This window comes from Columba livia, chromosome 5 (genome assembly GCF_036013475.1).
Source record: "Columba livia isolate bColLiv1 breed racing homer chromosome 5, bColLiv1.pat.W.v2, whole genome shotgun sequence".
Classification (NCBI taxonomy): Eukaryota; Metazoa; Chordata; class Aves; order Columbiformes; family Columbidae; genus Columba; species Columba livia.
Genome location: NC_088606.1, coordinates 39,040,257 through 39,059,067, shown reverse-complemented (window position 1 = coordinate 39,059,067; position 18,811 = coordinate 39,040,257). Strand labels below are relative to the sequence as shown.

The 18,811-nt window shown below is 41.6% G+C and overlaps 1 protein-coding gene across 15 annotated transcripts in view; it reads left to right on the top strand.

Annotated features, from left to right (window-relative positions):
• Positions 1-18,811, top strand: part of DPF3 (double PHD fingers 3) — a 188,861-nt gene that overhangs the window by 119,424 nt on the left and 50,626 nt on the right. For 11 of the 15 annotated variants that reach the window (XR_010472985.1, XR_010472986.1, XM_065064503.1 and 8 more), the window contains 3 exons: positions 164-242; positions 554-595; positions 11,495-11,632. Coding sequence is in view for 13 of the 15 variants with exons in the window: in XM_065064503.1 (XP_064920575.1) it covers positions 164-242; positions 554-595; positions 11,495-11,632 (259 nt within the window). In the remaining 2 variants the exon portion in view is untranslated. The remainder of the gene's footprint in view (positions 1-163; positions 243-553; positions 596-11,494; positions 11,633-18,811) is intronic. The other 4 variants (XM_065064495.1, XM_065064493.1, XM_065064497.1 and 1 more) reach the window with 1 other exon arrangement.

Genomic DNA, 18,811 nt, shown 5'->3' with positions numbered 1-18,811 from the left:
GTGCATATCTTAGGGGATGAAAGGTCGAGCCCACCCTTGACAAGCCTCTGTGGAAGCTGAGGATTTGTTTAGTTTATGTTGCACATTTTACATAGGTGGGTGAGGGGCATGAGGAGACCTGAGGGATGAGGGAATAGTGTTAACATTCCTCTTGTCCTTGCAGGCTCGGGGATCTGGAGGTGGCAGGAGACGGAATGATGCTGCCTCCCAGGATGATCACGACAAACCCTATGTTTGTGACAGTAAGTAGCACCCACACAGCTGATTCTGCTTCCAGCCTGGTCTTACCAGCTCAGTGCACTCAGGGCTTCATCTTTTCCCTTCCAGCAAGATATTCTGCTGCTCTCTGACTTGCATGTTTGCCATCTGCTGCTGCTGCTCTTTGTGTCTCTGCATGAAGGAAATAAAATTCGGTCCTTGGCAAGACTCCACTTCTCTTTGCCTTATAATAAATCATTTCTTATATTTTCTTCTTCTCTTTTTCTGGCTTCTCTTCCTTTTGTCTTCTTTTCCCCCATGTAAGATTCACCCTCTATTTCTTTCTCTGTTTCAGATAGTTACAAACAAAAGCATAACTCAAAAATCTCCGACAAAGGTACTTCACCCTCATTGTATCTCTTAATATATTTGGTGATTCTCTTTCCTTCAGTCCTTTTAAAATCTCACTGGACTAAATTTTGAAGGTCTTATTCTCATCCCTCACTTAAAGAACTCTTGTGGCATCATCAGGAGTAGAGGCCTGCTAAGAAACAAACACAACTGGAATGCTTTTGTTTTGATATATATTCCCTTTGAATAAGGCCATGCTGTTTCACATCTCACAGTGGGACTCCAGGTGAAATAAGGCACTGCCTCAACTGAGAAATGATACCAGAGCCCAATGCCCAAACTGAAGAAGCATACAAGAGTCCTAGCCTGAGGAAGGAGTCCAGTATTTGATACACAATGTGGGTGTTTTTACAGTCTAATCCTTGGTGCTTTCCTTCTTCTTTAGATACTCTTTTTTTGCTTCACTATGTCATTTCTCTGAAGGGCATTTATCTTACATGCTTTTGAGGTCTCTCATCTTAGGACTTACTGTAGAGTGTACATGCAACAAGAATTTGTGCTACCAGGTGCCTTATATCCTATAAGACAATAACCTAGCAGAAGTTAATAGAAGTAGGAGAATAGCAGGAGGTCTTCACTTCTGTGATCCAAAAATGTTGGGTGGTTTTGAGGACAATTAGAATCCCCCTTTCTTCAATATTTACCTGTCTTGCAGTGTTCCTGATCTTAAAAGACCAACTGTTATTGTGTCAATCTATGGGGATATTTCCTGCATGTTTTTAAAAACATGAAGAAATAAGAAATATGCACAGTAAATAAGAACTACATTCCATGTGATCAAATAATATTATTTTATGGTGAGACCAGGTGACTCTGCACAGCACAGTGATGGAGATGTTGGGTATTTTGCTTCAGCAAGATGAACATTTTAAGGGCAATGAGTAGAAATGGAGAGACTTGCACAAGAATGGGAGTGTCTGAACACATGATCAAGGAGGAACAGCTCTTTAGGATATGAGGAGTCGGGAAATTTCTACTGTGATTAAATAGTTGCCCTTGTGTGCTGGAAGAACTAAAATGTGTCTTTTAAGACTTCTCTAGGAGCCCAGTATGGATCTTGCTGAAATCCACAGCTTTCCTCTCCTGGTATTTGCATTACTGTCTTTATCTCTTTTCTGGAACATCCTTCTTAATCCAAGAACACTTGTCAATGGTAGGCCTTTGGAACATAGTGATTCTTTATTGTCTGATCTTGCTTTGCTTTTGGATCTTACAGAGAACCCACAATATGCATAGTAGTGATTTGCACAGAGTAGATTAAAACATCTAAGATATCAAAGCAGGCTGCAGAAATCTGGGCTGCAGTCAAGGCTCTGGTGCATTGTTGTACTGATGGAATTTTGCCTTGAATTACGTTTTGGAGCATAAATTTCCTCTTTGGTTTTGGAAATATAAACTTTCCTATTTCATTTGGCTGATATCTTTCATTTTTAGGAAACTTATAGTTAGAGGTGAGTCATAAGGAGTTTTGGAATCCAGACTTCACACAGTGACTCCTCCTTTCCCATTGTAGATAGCTGAGAAAAGGGTTATGCGGTAGCAGAACTCTTTTACCTGACTGTAGAGCAGAAGGAAAGAACTCTACCAATTGTAGTGCCATCATCCTGAAGTAACACCATACCCTTGCGAACTTTCTGTAGAAGTATTAATTGTGAATAATTGGCTTAAGTTGAGGCCTCTTTCCTGCTTGGGTGGATTTCTTGAATCAGTAATTTCTTCAACATTATTTGCTGAGCATCTTTCTAGGTAAATCTCAGTCTAGCTGTGGTAGGTTAGAAAGTGGTTTGCAGTACTCCATGTGCAGATGATTTGGGCAGACAGGGTTTTTTTACACTGAAGTGTGCAGGTCAAAAATAGTGAATGTTTCCTGTTTAGAAAAACATGATTCCTCTAGTCACATTATTGGTATAAATAATTACTTTAACAGGTTGACACTTTTTTTCCCTGTATATTATTTAATTTACCTCCAGGTTGCTTTTTCTGCAAGTGTTCTGATATCTGAGTTTGGAAAGTGAACACAAAGAAGAAAGCATAAGCGTATCTAAACCGCATTAAATTTCTTTTTTTAACTGCATGGGCACAAAAATGATTTGTGGTGCAAAACTACTGTTCTCTTTTTTTAAAGTTACACATTTGTATTTATGGGAAACAAGAATATATCATCGGGTTTCATCAGTAATAAAAAGGTTATGGGAAAAAAAAAACCCAGTCTGTGTGTCAGTAAGATGCTGCAAGAGCAGTACCAGCTGACACTGCCCCTTGTGTTGGAAGATAGCAATGTTATTTCTGAAAAGGGCTGCCTTTTTTGGGAGAGGCATTCAGCTACACACCGATACTAAACCTGATCTCAGTATTAAAAATAATTGGAAATAGGGAATTTGTATATGGAGGAAGATTCTCAAAACTTAAAAGGTTTTGTCATCTTGTGTTTTTACAAAGAAGTTGTTGATTGCTTGTTTTGCGGAACGAAATATTCTGAAATAGTTAATTGATTTTATTGAGCAAATACTGTATCAGAAATTCAAAATAAAATGTTTGACCATTTAAAACATTGATAAAATTGCTACCATAATCGTGAAATACCTAATTTCCTCAAATCACCAGGTGGAAAACTATGTGATCAGATTTTCAACCAGTTGTGCTGGATAGTGTTGTGCCTTGAGCTCTCTTGGGGGAAACGCTTAGCAGGGCAGCCTGGTGTGAGGTAGGGATAGGCTGGAAATGGTAACGCAGCCAAATGGGTCAGCTGCAGTATGAGACCACATCCAAACATCGCTTGAATACCTGGGCAGGAGGTAGAACAGGCGCCTTAAAGTATAGTGAAAAGTAGGGCTTGAGAAGCAAAGCAAAGCAAAGCCTCTGATGTCAAGTAAGAAAAGTGGAAGATAAACCACCACAGCTGTTGACAATAAACTGGGCATGTGATTTTTAAAGGAGCGACAGAGTGAACAAATGTGTGAATACCTACATGTGTAATAAGAATTGATGTCATATCATTGTCAAATGATCGGCTGGGGAACTGTCAGTTCTACCACAACAGTCTTCTTAAAAATCTTCCTACCATTTTAATATTTTTTATCATATATTAATTACTATAAAAATAATAATAATTTTAAAAAGCTTCTCTGAAGTTTTATCTAGAAACTTCTATTCTGGTTTAACAATGGCAATCAGTTGTAGCACCTGAGTTTCATGACTCTTTCCTTTAGCCAGAGAGGTTTGTTTGAGCTGAATCACTACTTTCCTGCTGTCCATCCTGATTTGTCTGCTTTCATTCTTCTCGTGTTCCCACGGAGACATAACTATGTACATGCTTCCACCTTTGTTATCTGACCCTCTTTCTATGGAAGATTCCCCTTGCCCATATCTAAAAGGAGTTGTTTCTTTCTTTTCCTTTTACCAATATGTCCTTGTCTCCTTTTAGTTTTGTTCCTGTATAAACTGCTATTTTAGCATAAAAACTTATGTTGGTATCGTATCCTTTATTCATAGTCCCTCTGGGGCTGAGATATGCGTTCAGATCCATTCCTTGTGCGAAATGAGAATTGACCAACCTTTCTATGATCGCTGCTGGATCACTGACTAATGCAACCTTGTGTGTACCCTGAGATGCTGATCCTGTAGTGTTTTGTAGAAGCTGATTCTTTTGTCAAAAACTTTATTTTCAGGTTTCTTTAGTTATTTAACCTGAATTTTCTCTGCTGCAGTCTAAGACCAGCAGTTCTTGTTCTGTTCTTAGTGGATAACAACATGTTCCTTCTATGTTTGTAAACAGCTACTGCGGCTTCTTTCAGCTGTGTTTTCTTCAGCTCTTTTACTAAGCTTGTTTCTTTTATCTGAAAAGCCTCCAAAAGGTCTTATTTAAGTATAATAGCAGTGGCCAGAAGTAAGTAAAATGTGCTGTTCTGAGAACAGAAGAAGTTCAGAAGAGGAATGGTTGATACATTTACATGTAATTTACATTTACTCATAGAACTTGGATTTGTGCAATATATTCTATAATGTATCTGTGAGAGGTGCAACCTGTTTAGTAAACCCCTTTCCATGCAAGATTCTCCTCTCCAGTGCTGTGTCATGTTTCACCGGCAAAGCAGTTTTCATCTTTGTCCAACATATGAGTTCATATTTGAGATACCGTTTGCTATAGCTTCTTGTTCCTTCCCTCTTCAACCTGTTTTTACTCAGGCAGATCATCTACCATCTTTAGTTTCCTCATTATTGTCCTGTTTATACTGTATTTTACCTTTTTATACTAGGTGTCATTAATATTTACCAATTATGCTACCGTTCAAAAGACTTCTTTGGTTAATGAAGCTCATATGATATATATTTATTATTATTCCAATATTTTTGCAATCATTTCTCTGCATGTTTGATGCTTTCACTCTCTGTTTTACCCTCCAAATTAATGATAAAAGTTGAGGCAACCATTGGGACGAAAATGGACTCTTTCAGGTGCTTGAATGTGGAGAAGGTGCCTCGTGAAGTTTTCAAAAAAATTAGGCTCCTCATTCTCACTGATTTCAACTGGAAGTAGGCTCCTAAACTCTTTTCCCTGAGTATCCCACTAAGTGCTTGCCTGCTTGTATTATGCCTACAGGTCATATAAGGCTGGGCCCTAAGTGGACACTTTGAACTTGACCTACTAATAATTATTCAGAAATATTGTTTTGTTTTAAAAAATGCTTGACTCTACATCCAAATCATTGTAGCTTGAAACATGCTCCTGCTTTTTATGTAAGTTCATCATTCAATAGGGCATCGAAATTTGATTATTTTGAGGTTAATTTTTTTCTTCCCCACTCCCATTCTCCACTAAATGTATTGTAGGTTCTGCCAAGAAAAGGCTGGCGTATTCAGGTAGTTTAAATGATTTAAGATTAACAGATTCCAGTGAATTTCAGTGGGTACTGAGGATTTCTGTCTTTTAGTTTCTTTAGAAAATACCACTTAAATATCATATTGTTCTACCATGGCTTGCCAAATGCAGTTCCTTGAGGCCTGTTCTTCAGGAACTCTTTTATTGTATATGTTCATAAAGTGATGGCTCTAGTAGCTACCTTGCTAACTTCACCTGCATTCTTTCTCATCTCCTTGAAGTGGATCTGATCCTGTCATACTCATTTTAACAAGCATCTCATTGATTCTCTTGAAGGTTTGATGCAATACAAAAGGCTTACACGATAAATAATGTATTATCTTTATTTTTACCAGTTGTCTGAGACTTAATCTGTTGCTTAATTGTTACAGATACTATGAATGAGTCCAACACTACTAACTGCTGCTTCTTAGCACAGACCTTTAGTTAAATATCACAATGTCAAACTGATTTGAAAATGCTTTGATTATAGCATTGTGTTTTTACATGCTTCTCATGAACCTCCATCATGACTTCAGCTTGCCTATAAACTATTAGCAGTTTAAGCCCTAAATCATCTCCCAGTATTATCCTTTCTAGTGAATCCCGAAGTAGTTAATAAGCAGTAAGATCTAGAATAAGATGATTGTTCAGATGAACCCAACAAACAACTCTTCCACCACAGCTGCTGTACCTGGCATTCATTGACTATATCATTGTTAGGAAAGCCAAGATTAGAGAAGCAAAGACACTTTTTTGTTGTTGTTTAAATATTGAATGACACAGGTCTGGAGCAGAGAACATGGTAAGAGGAGAACAGAGTTGACTCTAATAGTTGAATGTCTTCTCCTCATGTAGGCAACCTGTTTTCTCCTTTGCTTCTGCTAGCAATTAATTTATTGAGATGTGGACATATATATTATTGAGCTGAGCATGTTTTCTGCTGGAGATCAGTGTTGCTGTGAGCTTAATGCAGCAGGTATATTCTGGGACTTGTCCTTTGGGGGCACTGGATCAAGGACTATTTACCACCTACAGAAAACCCCCTCTGAAATGGGTTGCTAACCAGCTGCTCCAGTACTAGAGGTGTATAGCAGGACAGTACTGATCCAAGAGGGACAAACGTAATGTCTTTCCATCAGTGGAGGTGAAAATACACTGTTAGCGTTTGAGATCTCTAGATGTGCCAGAGCGCGGATGTAGCTGAAATAGGGGAGATTATATTACCAAACCAGTGCAAAACAAGGAATGCTTTTTTTGGAGTGGTGCGAATGGTGGGACAGGAAGATAACTTTGAGGAATGACTTGCCTGCCAGCAGTTGACTCACAATTTAGCATTTGGCACAGCCCAGCTGAAAAGAACGAACAGGAGGCAGAGGAAAAAGTGAAGAAAGACAATGAGGTGGGCAAGATGCAGTGACAAAGAAGTCCCAAACAACATGTACTCCCCCAATTTCCTGTTTCCAGTAAAAACATGGATTATTTCCTTCTGTCTCATACTGGTGACAGATTGTGCAAAATGTATGTGGAGCGCTGGCTGGAACACAGCTCATACAGCCTGCCAAGGACCAAATGTGTAACGATTTCAAAATGACAGCAACACAGCCATTAAATATTTGATGAGGAACTCTTTTAAGTCATAGATTTCAAATCCGCCTTTAAAGCAGAGGAAGAATTTTATATTAATTTTACTCATTGAGAAACGTAAACAGAGTGAGAATTTGCTTATCCAAAGAGTTGCAGGCTGTTACAGGCCAGAATTTAGAACAGAGCTCTCTTTTATGAAACAGTCCGTGCTTATGATTAAACTGTCTGCAATTTATGTTTTCCCCCCCATAACATAGTTGTGTAACGTCTTCATTTCAGTCTTCAAATTGGAAGGAAAGTAAGGTTCATCATAGGAAAGTGAATGATGGCCTAAGAAAATCTCTCCTTCCTCATTTGCGGTGTTTGATCTGCACCGCTGTATTACTGCTTCCTTACCCAGCTCGTTCCTAAGTTGGCATTCACATCAGGTTAGAGCAAAAATATATCTTTTGCATGCAGGAAGAACTGGAGTGGGTTACATTCTACAAACTCCCACTGTTTTCATTGGCCTCAGCCACCTAATTAAAGATCAAGCCAACTTCCCAGTGTTGGGATTCAAGATGAAATCTACCACATGCAAGGATGATGAGCCTATCCAGCAAGGAAAATTAAAGATTAAAAAAAAGTCAAAGCTGCTGAAAGAAAGGCAAGGCCACCTGGCAAAGTTTATGAAAGGCACACTCTCATTTGTTATGTGTGAGCTGCATAGCGTTAGGAACTAATCACCAGCATACATTTTAGACGGGGAGAACCAGTTCTCATTATGCTTTTGTCAGCTTGGAGAATGAGAAAGATGCAGTGTGAGCACTGGTCTGGATGCTGGAACTCATGAATTCTAGTCCTGATAATAGCAAAGATCACTCTGTGGACAAGTCACTTAACCTCTCTGTGGTTCTCTTTTTTCAGAAGTGAAATGAGAGTAGTATTTTCCACTCAGGAATGTGGAAGAAGATTAATTAATGTTTGAAAAGCCAGTCTTGCAGAAGGAAGAGTTATATAAGTGCTAAGTGTTTATTAATGATCACCATTTTATCCAAACTACTTCTTAGCACAGTGATATGGTAGATTAATAAAATGTGCTCCATCTGGAAAATAAGAGATTAGGGTGAATTCAGGAAGATTCAATCTGTTGGAGAAACCATGAAGTTCTGAGTTAGCTTTTATTCTAGCAGCATCTTACTGAAGCCAGTGGTTCTTTTGCCTGACTGATATCATAATACCCTTTTTTGCCTGCAAAAGTCTAATTTGCTTGGGGAATAGGAAATCTCTGCAGTTTCAACGCGTGGCATAGCTTTGGGCTTTTTCCATGGCAGAACATGAATTTGAAAGGCAGAGAAGTATAGACACTAGGAAAAAAAGCTACTGGAAACTGCAAATCTTTGGTCCTACAAAGGATCTGCTTGGACTGTGTCAACAGAACTCCTTTGCCTCAGCTCTGCTTATAAAGTCCTTCAAACTCCTTTTTAGTGAGGCATGTCTCAGCTTGCTGCCACCCTTTAAGGCCCTCTGAAAGAGTTTTGGTAGTGGCAAGGGCTTAGCTGTAGAATTACTACTGCCTCAGCTTACATCAATACTTGTTATTTTTTCCTGGTGAGCTGATACATTTTTTTTGCGGGAGAAGGGCAAGTGGGCTGGCCCATCTGATTTTCTATTCCATCCTAAACTCCTTAGCTAAAATCTCTCAGGATCCTGTAGGGAATGGAGGCAAGGATGCAGCCTTGGGACTTCCCACAGAGAATGCGAGTTTCCTTTATTGAGGGAGAAAGATGCATTAGGCCTCTATTCAAGGACATGATGCTTTTGTAAGGTAACAACAGTAGAGCTAGAATTGTGGATATGTTTTCAGGTAGAGTTGAATGAAATAAAGTCTGATAGAATTTCTTGAAATATTTTGTTTTGAAATTTAAAACTCCCCCTATTTGGTAAATAGGATTGGGTTTTAGAGCTTATTTGATTTTGCAGCTGGGTGAGCATAATTGCAGGATCAAGATAGAGTTGGATAGTTTGTATCGTGGAGCTGATAAGTCCAAGTACCTCCTCCTTTGTCAGTACAGCACTGATCACCTTATAGTGCTCTGAAAATAATTTAAGTAGACAAAAGTTTTGGGGCAGTATCAGTGATTCATAGCAGAATTATTATTTTTTAACTTCCATCTTCAAACGCACACAAATAAGAATAGAAAAGGATACTTAGTATGACACTCAATCTGCTAGAAATGTAAATCTCTCTCTTCATTCTAAGAAGTGCTGTAACGTTGGTGTAATTAGAGGAAGTTATCTTTCTGAAATAATTTAAACATTGAGCATTTTGTAGCTCTCTCCGTTTTGATGATTACTTTTGCGTTACACTTTTTCTGCTGTTCAAAAAGTAGAGACAAAGTCACATGGATATCTTCTTATTTGACTCTGTCAGCATCTTTTCCACTGCTTATCCTTTGCTCTGTAGGACTGCAGAGGAGGAGGCGGAGGAGGAGTTTCCCTCTTCAAAATGCATTAGAAGAACGCATGGCTGGTACTAGATGGGAGGTGCAACTGATGTTTAGTGGTGAACGAGCATCTAACAGCAGACTAGTTGTTCAAAATACTGGGTGATAGAATCAGGTTTACATATGAAACAAGGGCAGATATTTCAAAGAATGGATGTGCATATATATCTGGGCATTTCATTTCTCCCCAACTTTCCCTCTCCCTCATGCAGGAGTTCTTATTTCTAAATCAACGGCATTCAAATACTCAAAAAATCTGTGTCTAAGGACTTATTACCTTTGGAAAAAGCTTTTGTCCTGTTGTGATGACTGTGTGATCATCACCTTGCAGAATGGAGAAGGCTGGGATAAAAGTATCTAATATTCCAGATCGCTCATCTTATTCATATCATGAGTTGGTTTCATACATTTCTAATAAGGCAAAATATTTTCCTTGAGGGGGTTTGCAAATCAGCTACAAGAGATGGAGAATGAAATATGTTATCATGCTAGGCTTTGATTTACAATTTTCTATCATCTCTTCCAGAATGTGGACCATTAATTGGCTTTTTGTGAGTAGTAGCAGGAAAGTATAATAATGGAAGTTTCACTTATATGTAAATGAGTAATTGGGGTGAGTCTTTTTAATTTATGAAGCAGTATGCCATTCCCAGACTCAGGTGTCTGGAGAATGGAAGTAAGTATCTATTAATATATACATTGCAGGATACATTTTCACTATCAGGCTGAGTGAAGTTTTTAGGAGTGGATGGTCCCTTCCCGCTTGGAGGATTTTTCAAGGGGTCTAAAAACAAAACAGAGAACTAGAGACTTCTGGGTTCTTTTCTCTCTTCTGGCACCACTTCCTTTGCTTCCCTAAGCAAACTATGCAGGGCAGACCACTGGGCATGGCATCTATTCCTGTGTGAAATCTTTGAGGTTAATGAAGCTAATGAAGTGACTGAAAATGGGGCTGGGAGTAAAAATTCGCAGGAAGGTCACTAAGCTTCTTTGCCTTTGTTTCCTAATCTTTTTAAATGGCAATAATTGTATTTGGTAGACAAAATAGCTGTATAAAAGAAAATGAACATTCAGAGAGTGCTTTGAAGATGAAACAAAATAACTTTTAGAGACAATAACATGAATTAAAAACTTTATTGAAGCTGAATTTGTATGTAATGGATCTTATGATGAAGCTTGCCCTTGTCGTGAGCTCTCTGTGAAAATGTAGACCTTTCATCACCCTGAATTGTTTGTTCCTGTTCTTAATATCTGTTGACTTAGTCCTAAAATCAAGTTTAGAAGGAGGATTCTCTGTCATGTGTCCTATTATTTATTGGGATGCTGAATATGAAATTTACCTGGGCAAATAAGTGTCACTACTACATGTTCTTGTAGCAAGAAACCATGGATGATTTTCACCTCCTTGTCTTGACTAGGAATCTGCAAATAGACTTATTTACTATCCTTTTACAGAAATCCTTTTTAAAGCAAAAAAAAACCCCAAGCCAACCTAACTAACCAAACACACCCTGCTCTCTTTTCTCAGAGATAAGTAGTGAAGAAAATAATGTCCTTTTTTCTCAGCCCAGTTCCCATTGCTGTGCATTCTGCAGCACAAACATCGTAACTGGCATTTCATTTAATTTTATGTGCAATCTTGTTAGTAATCTTAGTAGAGAGGATTAGGGCTGTATGAGCTGCAGAGACCCAACAAGCATTTGCCCAGACCCGTAGGAAGGGCTGCTGGCAGCACAGTGGGAAGGATGCTTGTCTGGGGACCTGTGGCTGCGGGGGTGCCCTTCTGTCACCCTTCACCGATGTCGGCTGGAAGAATTTTGGGCAGGCGCATGGAGTGTGTGGTGCTGCTCTAAGGGGAGAAGGGAGAGTTATTTGAGAAGACGCTGCCATTGTTGCGGATCACACTGATGTTTCCATTCTCTCTTCCCCTCCCTCATATCTCCTTTCTTCCCAGTCTGTGGCAAGCGTTACAAGAACAGGCCTGGTCTGAGCTACCACTACGCTCACACCCACCTCGCCAGCGAAGAGGGTGACGAAGCCCGCGAGCAGGAGACCCGCTCTTCCCCTGTCCACAGAAACGAGAACCACAAACGTGAGTAGTATTTTACTTTTGAGATCCTTTTCAGGGATGTTGCCTCCACCCTGTCTTTGCCTTGCGGAGGCTGGCGTGATTGCCTGGCTCCGTTCTGAGTGATTGGGACCTGGATGCCTGGAGCTAATCAGCCGCAGCTCACACGGGTGCTGGCTCAGCTAGTCAGAAATTCATTTCAAACCCAGCATTATCTCTGCAGCAAGTCACTTTTCCATTACTGCTCCTGTGGGGAGGAGGTGGCAAGGAGAGGGGGGAAAAGAAGAGATGCCCAACCTGTCCGTCATCAAGCAGCCTCCCAGTGGTGGTTAGCAGGGATGTCAAGGAAACACACATGCCATGTTTTGAGGGGACTGTCTTTATTTTGCCTTTGAATAAGAGACATTCGTCCGTGTCTTAGTCTTTTAGGCATGAAATTCACAGCTTCTCTCCCCCTTATCCCTGCATCTCCTCCCCAGATGTCTTACCCTCAACTTTACCAAAAGCCACTTTTTAGTTGCAGTTTGGGAAAATCTATGAAAAAGCATCAGTACAGATCTGCAAGGAAGAGAGCTGGAACATGAGAGAGGAGTTCTCATGCTGGTATAGGGCTGCAAGACATCTTAGTGGTCCAGATGGCCCTGTTCGACTGTCCTTCCTCTGCTTCTTAGGCACAGAACTGGGAGTCAAGGAGATTGTCTTTTATTACTGATTTTTGCAAGTCTCTAAGCCCCTGTTTCTCAGTTTTCCAGCGTGCAATACTATGTGATGTTTGCTTTCACCCTGGGATTTGTGCAGATAGCTTTGTTCGCTTTCAAAAAGTCCTTTCAGATCACCATGTGAACTGTGTCATTTTAGTTCAAAGTAATGAACAATGTGGACAAAGCAATAAAGTGCTTGTGCGGAAAATATCCAGGCAAACACTTTCTAATACATTAAGAAGAACTGGAAGAAATATGGAAGTAGGAAAACATTTTCTTTCTAAGCAGGATAATTGATAATTGTCCCCAGGGAGGTGTGGGAGGGGGTTTCCTTCCTCCAAAGCATCTGCTACTAGCCACTGTCTGAGCTTGAAGAGCCGTTTAGTGTTATCCCATTTGGCAGTCACTATGTTTCTGTCACTTTTATGCTCTACCTTTTAGTTATTTACATGTTTTGTAGGTTCACAGCAAAAGTAATTTTGACTCCTCCAGCTGTTGATAAACTGGAACTGTCAATGCACCTAAGAGCAACTGCTTGGGCAGGATGGAGAATGGCAGTGTTCAGCCAGTAGCTTTTGTTTACTTAACATTTGTATCATTTTTTCCCCATGCCTGCAGTATTCAGTAATAGTTGCATATATGAGAGGCATACTGCAAATCTGTATTGAATTAATATTTATAATAGCCTTGCAGAGATGCCGAAAAAGAAGGGTAGTGTCACCCACTCTTCATATTGTCAGAGAGGCTAAGGACGATCTCAGTCCTTATGTTTCTGGTGCTTAAGAAATTATAGAAATTAACAAGAAGAAGAGCTAGAAAAGGTGTGGTAAGGCTAGGAGCAGCCAGCCTTGACCCATGGAAAGAAAGATGGGAAAGGCTAAAGGAGGAGCTGCTTGGGGTTGTGCTTCCCCAGCGCTCCTGCGTGATGCATGTGGCAGGGGGAAGCTGTTGATGCACAGATCCCCAAACAGGCAGAAGTGTAGAGCCAGTGGGGTAAACCCCTCTCAGGTCCAGATTCCTGAGCAGAAAGAATTGGCTTAACAACCAGCCAGGAGCTGGTGAGCTACAGGCAACAGCCATATGAACGTGAAGATCACCCCTGGGAAAAGTCCCAGATGCCGGAAGGTACCTCTCCCAAATGGCTTAGCTGCCGCAGTGGCTGTTTGTTCCTTTTTGCATGTTTGTTTGTTTATTAACAGCCTTGAGCTCAGATCTTGCATCTTTGCTCTTTCACTTGGCGTTATTTAATTTATGCTGCCATTTATCTTCCATGTGAATGCTAATTGTCTACATTGCTAATGTGCAGTCATTAAATGGTCCCTTTGTACAGGGGGATGGTGGGGAGCCAGGGCATCAGATCCTTCGTCTCCCCTAAGAACTGCTAGGCATGTGTTATGAATTAGATTTGACAGGTCTGCAGTGTCGCAGGGCTCAGGCTTCAAGAATCCTCTCTGCATGGGCTTGTGGGGCGGGGGGGAGGGAGGGAAGGCAGGAGGGGGATGTTAATCCAAACAGCTAATCTGCAACCTACTGAACAGCAGGACCAGAGATACAGTATAGAGTAGGGTCTGGTTATTTGCTTAGCAGCGTGTCAGAGAGATACAAGCAGCCTGATTTAGAAAAGGCAAGGCAAATTCAAACCAGCCATTTGGAATTTGCCATGCTGTGGGAGGTGAGCACTGGGTCAGCAAAGTTCAAGTGGGCAGCTGCAGTATTAACTTCCCTCCTTCCTACCCATATCTCCTTTGCAGCCTCCGCTCAGTGCGATACCTGCAGTAACAGCAGCTGTGCTGATGCAGGAGGGAGCTTTCTGGAGCAGGGCTTCTGCACCATTCAGCTATTCATGCCCTGGCTGGTGCCAGCTCAAGAACTGATGGCCTCTTATATTCATGCACACCCAGTCTCCTTTTTCTTTACTCTTCTCCTCATGCACAGACCAATTGCGGTGGCTCAGTAAATTATCCAGGGACTGGAAAAGAGATGTAGATAGGAGAAATATACCTGAAACTGAGAACCACTGAAGAGATGTGTATCAAAGAACAGGAACTGGCCAAAGCCCCAAGTCTCACCTTCTTGGCACATCTTGCTGTTATTCTTCCTCATCTATAGATTAGCCTCTGCAACACAATATAGTTCAACAGTCTTCTCCAGCCTTTGCCTTTCCTAAAACATCTTATCCTGTGCTTTGTTTGAGCTTTAGTTGCTTTGTGTGTCTTATTTGACATACAAACCCCTTGATACAAGTGAATAGCCCTTCATCAGTGCCTAGTCTTGCCTCTGCCTACACACACATTTATTTTTGACATATTCTCTGATTTTTTACCTGACTATGTAAGTGTGAAAAGGAAGTTACAGAAAACCCTTAAAAAGTCAACTCCCCACTTCCCCGGCTCCATTGATAGGAAGAAATGATCCCATACCCTTCTCAGCCTTTTTTTTCTGCTGTCTTTTCTTCCACATGTTGGCACTGACAGCATGAGATTTGTGAGCCCAGGGTGCATCCAAGCCTACCACAAAACACCTGCTGTTTTATTCCAACTAACTCCATGGGCACAGGCCAGCTCTGGGGGCAGCTGGTGCTCGTAAATTTGGAGGCACTTCTGATACAGGAATTACATTAGACTTCTGTCTATAGAAACGTGTATGTGAATGAGTGTACTGGTATAAATGTTCTTCCTTAATTTCTGTTAGAATAGGATAGTGTGTCTACATGGAGAGAAACTTCCTCTCCTTTAAAGGAAAAGAGTTTTCAGTGCTATTTTGCTGTGTGAAACGTTGGTTACAGGCAGCTGTGTAGTAAAGAGCAATTGAACAGATCTTATGCCCACAAGCACTTTGGCCAATGACAGTTTTAAAGCACATTGTGTGGGCTGCTGCTGACCTCGCTGCCCTGTGCAGGTTGGTCCATCCTGCAACACAGGTAGTTAATGAGGATGCAGCCCTGTCCCTCCTGTCACTCTGCTAGCTCATGCATCTGACTTGCAAAACCACCTGTGCACATTATTTCATGGCATCAGCTTGTTGTGCCCAGTTCCATTGCAGATTTTATGATGTGGATAAATCTCTACTGAAGAGACCAGCCAAAGTTGTTTGTGTACTCTAAGCATAATTGGATACCCAGTCTCCAGAGATAAAAAATTAATGTGCTAACCTCAGTGTGCCTCCAAGCTGTCCTCCAGCTCCCCCACACAGTCATCTTTGAAACATTTTTATTTCCACCCAGGCAGGGGGCTAGCCATGAATAAATGACGAGAGTCAGTCCCTCAGTTGGAGACGAGCTGTTTGTTCCTCTCCACAAGCAGCATCAATTTGAAAAGCTACATCAGGCCTACTTTTTCCCTGCCTCAGTGCTGATCCTTGCTGGGGCCATGATGGGAGCTACTTCTGAATGCAAGGATCCATCAGTGCCAACCTTGCGACAAGACACCCTGCAGCAGGTGCCTTTTCAGTGAAAATATGTACATTACCTTCAGTTGACTTCTCATTAGTTTAATCTGTTTGGTTTTTTATTTTCTAGAGCTTGTTTTCATAAAGAAAAAGAGTCAGAATACTGAAAGGAACGGTAGTGATTGCAGAGTTTGGAACTTCATAAAGATTTCCACTCAAGTCCTGTTTGCAGCTTTAAATTTCTCAGACTTTTGTGCCCGTGTTTGCGGATGCTGAGGAAAATAATAGATCAGTTGTTTAGAGTTTTCACAGAATCACTGAATCACAGAATGTTAGGGATTGGAAGGGACCTCGAAAGATCATCTAGTCCAATCCCCCTGCCGGAGCAGGAACACCCAGATGAGGTTCCACAGGAAGGTGTCCAGGTGCGTTTTGAATGTCTCCAGAGTAGGAGACTGCACAACCTCCCTGGGCAGCCTGTTCCAGTGCTCTGTCACCCTCACTGTGCAGAAGTTTCTTCTCATATTCAAGTGGAACCTCCTGTTTTTTAGTTCGTATCCATTGCCCGTTGTCCTATCATTGGTTGTCACGAAGAAGCACGTGGCTTCATCTTCACGGCACTCACCCTTTACATATTTATAAACATGAATGAGGTCACCCCTCAGTCTCCTCCAAGCTAAAGAGACCCAGCTCCCTCAGCCTTTTTTCATATGGGAGATGCTCCCCTCCCTTAATCATCTTCATTGCTCTGCGCTGGACTCTCTCCAGCAGTTCCGTGTCCTTCTTGAACTGAGGGGACCAGAACTGGACACAATATTCCAGATGTGGTCTCACCAGGGGAAAGTAGAGGGGAAGGAGAACCTCTCTGGACCTACTAACCACCCCACTTCTAATACACCCCAGGATGCCATTGGCCTTCCTGGCCACAAGGGCACAGTGCTGGCTCCTGGTCGTCCTGCTGTCCACCAGGACCCCCAGGTCCCATTCCCCTACACTGCTCTCTAACAGGTCATTCCCCAACTTATACTGGAACCTGGGGTTGTTCCTGCCCAGATGCAAGACTCTACACTTGCCCTTGTTATATTAAATTAAATTTTTCCCTGCTCAACTCTCCAGCCTGTCCAGGTCTCACTGGATGGCAGCACATTTGAAATAGTGAAAAATCCCAAACTTGTCTCCTGTGTACAAGGACCCATAAAGGACTTTTTTGTTGTTTTGTTTGAAGTTGTGGGGTGGTTTTTTTTGGTAGTTTGGGCATGTTTTCTTTGTTTGGTTCAGGTTTTTTTGTTTAGATTTTGTTCTGGTTTTGATATATACTGTCTGGGCAGGACCTGAAATGTTGTCAATGTGCAACTCCTCTCATTGAAGAGAACCACCTCATGCTTCTCAGTAGTTTATGGGAAAACATTTCCATTTTGACTAATTAGTTTTTGAAAACCATATGTTGCTTCAGTAACATGTCAGCTCTTCAGACAGAATGGTATCATTTATGTATTTATATGTTCTTTTTCTTTCTTGCTACCTCCTTGCTTTTTTTCTCCTCTGTGTGGAATTTGAACCAAGTAAAATCCAAAAGTTTTGACTGAATTTGAACTTAGGTGCTCTGCATTCTCACACTCCTCCAGTGAGTAATTCCCAGATCCAAAGCCTACAACATGTTGCCAGGATGGATTTCATGACACTGGCCATTCTTACCTGAATACTGAGGGATGCTGCTAGATGAGGCTGTGTATTCAGCACTATAATCTTTCCTTGAGTACCCTAAGCTGATGGGAATGATGCATTTTTGTGACCAGAGGCCAAATCTCAGGAGAGGTGCCCATCAAAATCAAGATATGTGTATGTTAACATGTCAGGCTTTAGTCTGCCTTTCTATTCTGTGTTTCCCACTGCTTATTGTCATGAGGCACTAGACAGTTACAATGATTTACTGTGAGCAGTGGGATTTTGGCCCAAGCTTTAGGTGTTCCTGCAGAAGACTCTATAAGATCAGTGCACAGACATTTCTGTGAAGTGCTGCCTTATGGTGCAGGAATGCTGACTCTCCAAATCTGCAAGATCTAATCAGTTGATGCTGTTATTTTCCTAGCTGTACCTTCCACTGCCCACCTCACAGCTAATTCATTAGCCGTTCAACTTAAGGGACATATTGATTCCTGTAAAATACATGATCTAATGCTCTTCGTTTCCCCACATTCAGAGGCTTCCTCTGACTCCTACAGATGAACCTCCTTCTCATAGCACTTCTTCTGGCTTGTAGTCCTCCTTGACCATGCCTCTCCATGAGCAGGGCTGTTGGAAAGGCAAATCTGTCAGAGTTGCTAAAAACTGCACAAAGGCGATAGCTTCTTCTATTCACACAGCACCAACTAACTTAAAGAGGAGATAAGATCCAGTTACTAGGGAGAATTGGCACTACTTTGGGTGGGTGGTTTGCAGCACCTCTCTGAGTTGCACAGCCTGCTTCTCTGGCTGCCAGCAAAGGGCATGCCCATGCTGTGCAGGGGATCATGGCTTGGGAAGCCCAAGCTAGCGGAGGCCATTGGGCCATACAGACTGATTAGATTGACTCTGGGAACAGAACAGCAGCCATTTCCCAGTGCTACACCCAAGTTCAGAGCTTATTTGGTTAAATACTGTGCTACATGGACACAGACCTGAGGCTACCAACCTAAGCTGCACTTACAGCCTGCTGGAGGGTCTCTGTATCAAGTGCCCCAGCACTTCCCTGTTTGGTGTTAGCCAACAAGCTTATCTCTGGTGTTAACGACAGAGTAAACATGCCCAGAGAGGCTGGCCATTTCCTCTCATTCAGTTCGCTTTACATTTTTTCCTGGAAAACTGCAATGAAAAAACCCTGCAGTTAATTCACTGGTGAGGAGGCCACAGAAATGACTGTTCACATCTCTGCCTGGCTGTGTACCTGTGAGAGAGCAAGATCCTTCGATTCATCTCAGCTGTACTTGGCCTGTTTATCGCCATACCAGGGGTTAAATGCATGTTTTTCTTTTATTGTTCCTTTCCAGGGCAGGGTCTAGCCCTGAGCACAGAAGCACCTCCACAACCGCCTCTCTGCTCCCCCGCATTGCTCATTACGCCCCAGCAATGATGAAGG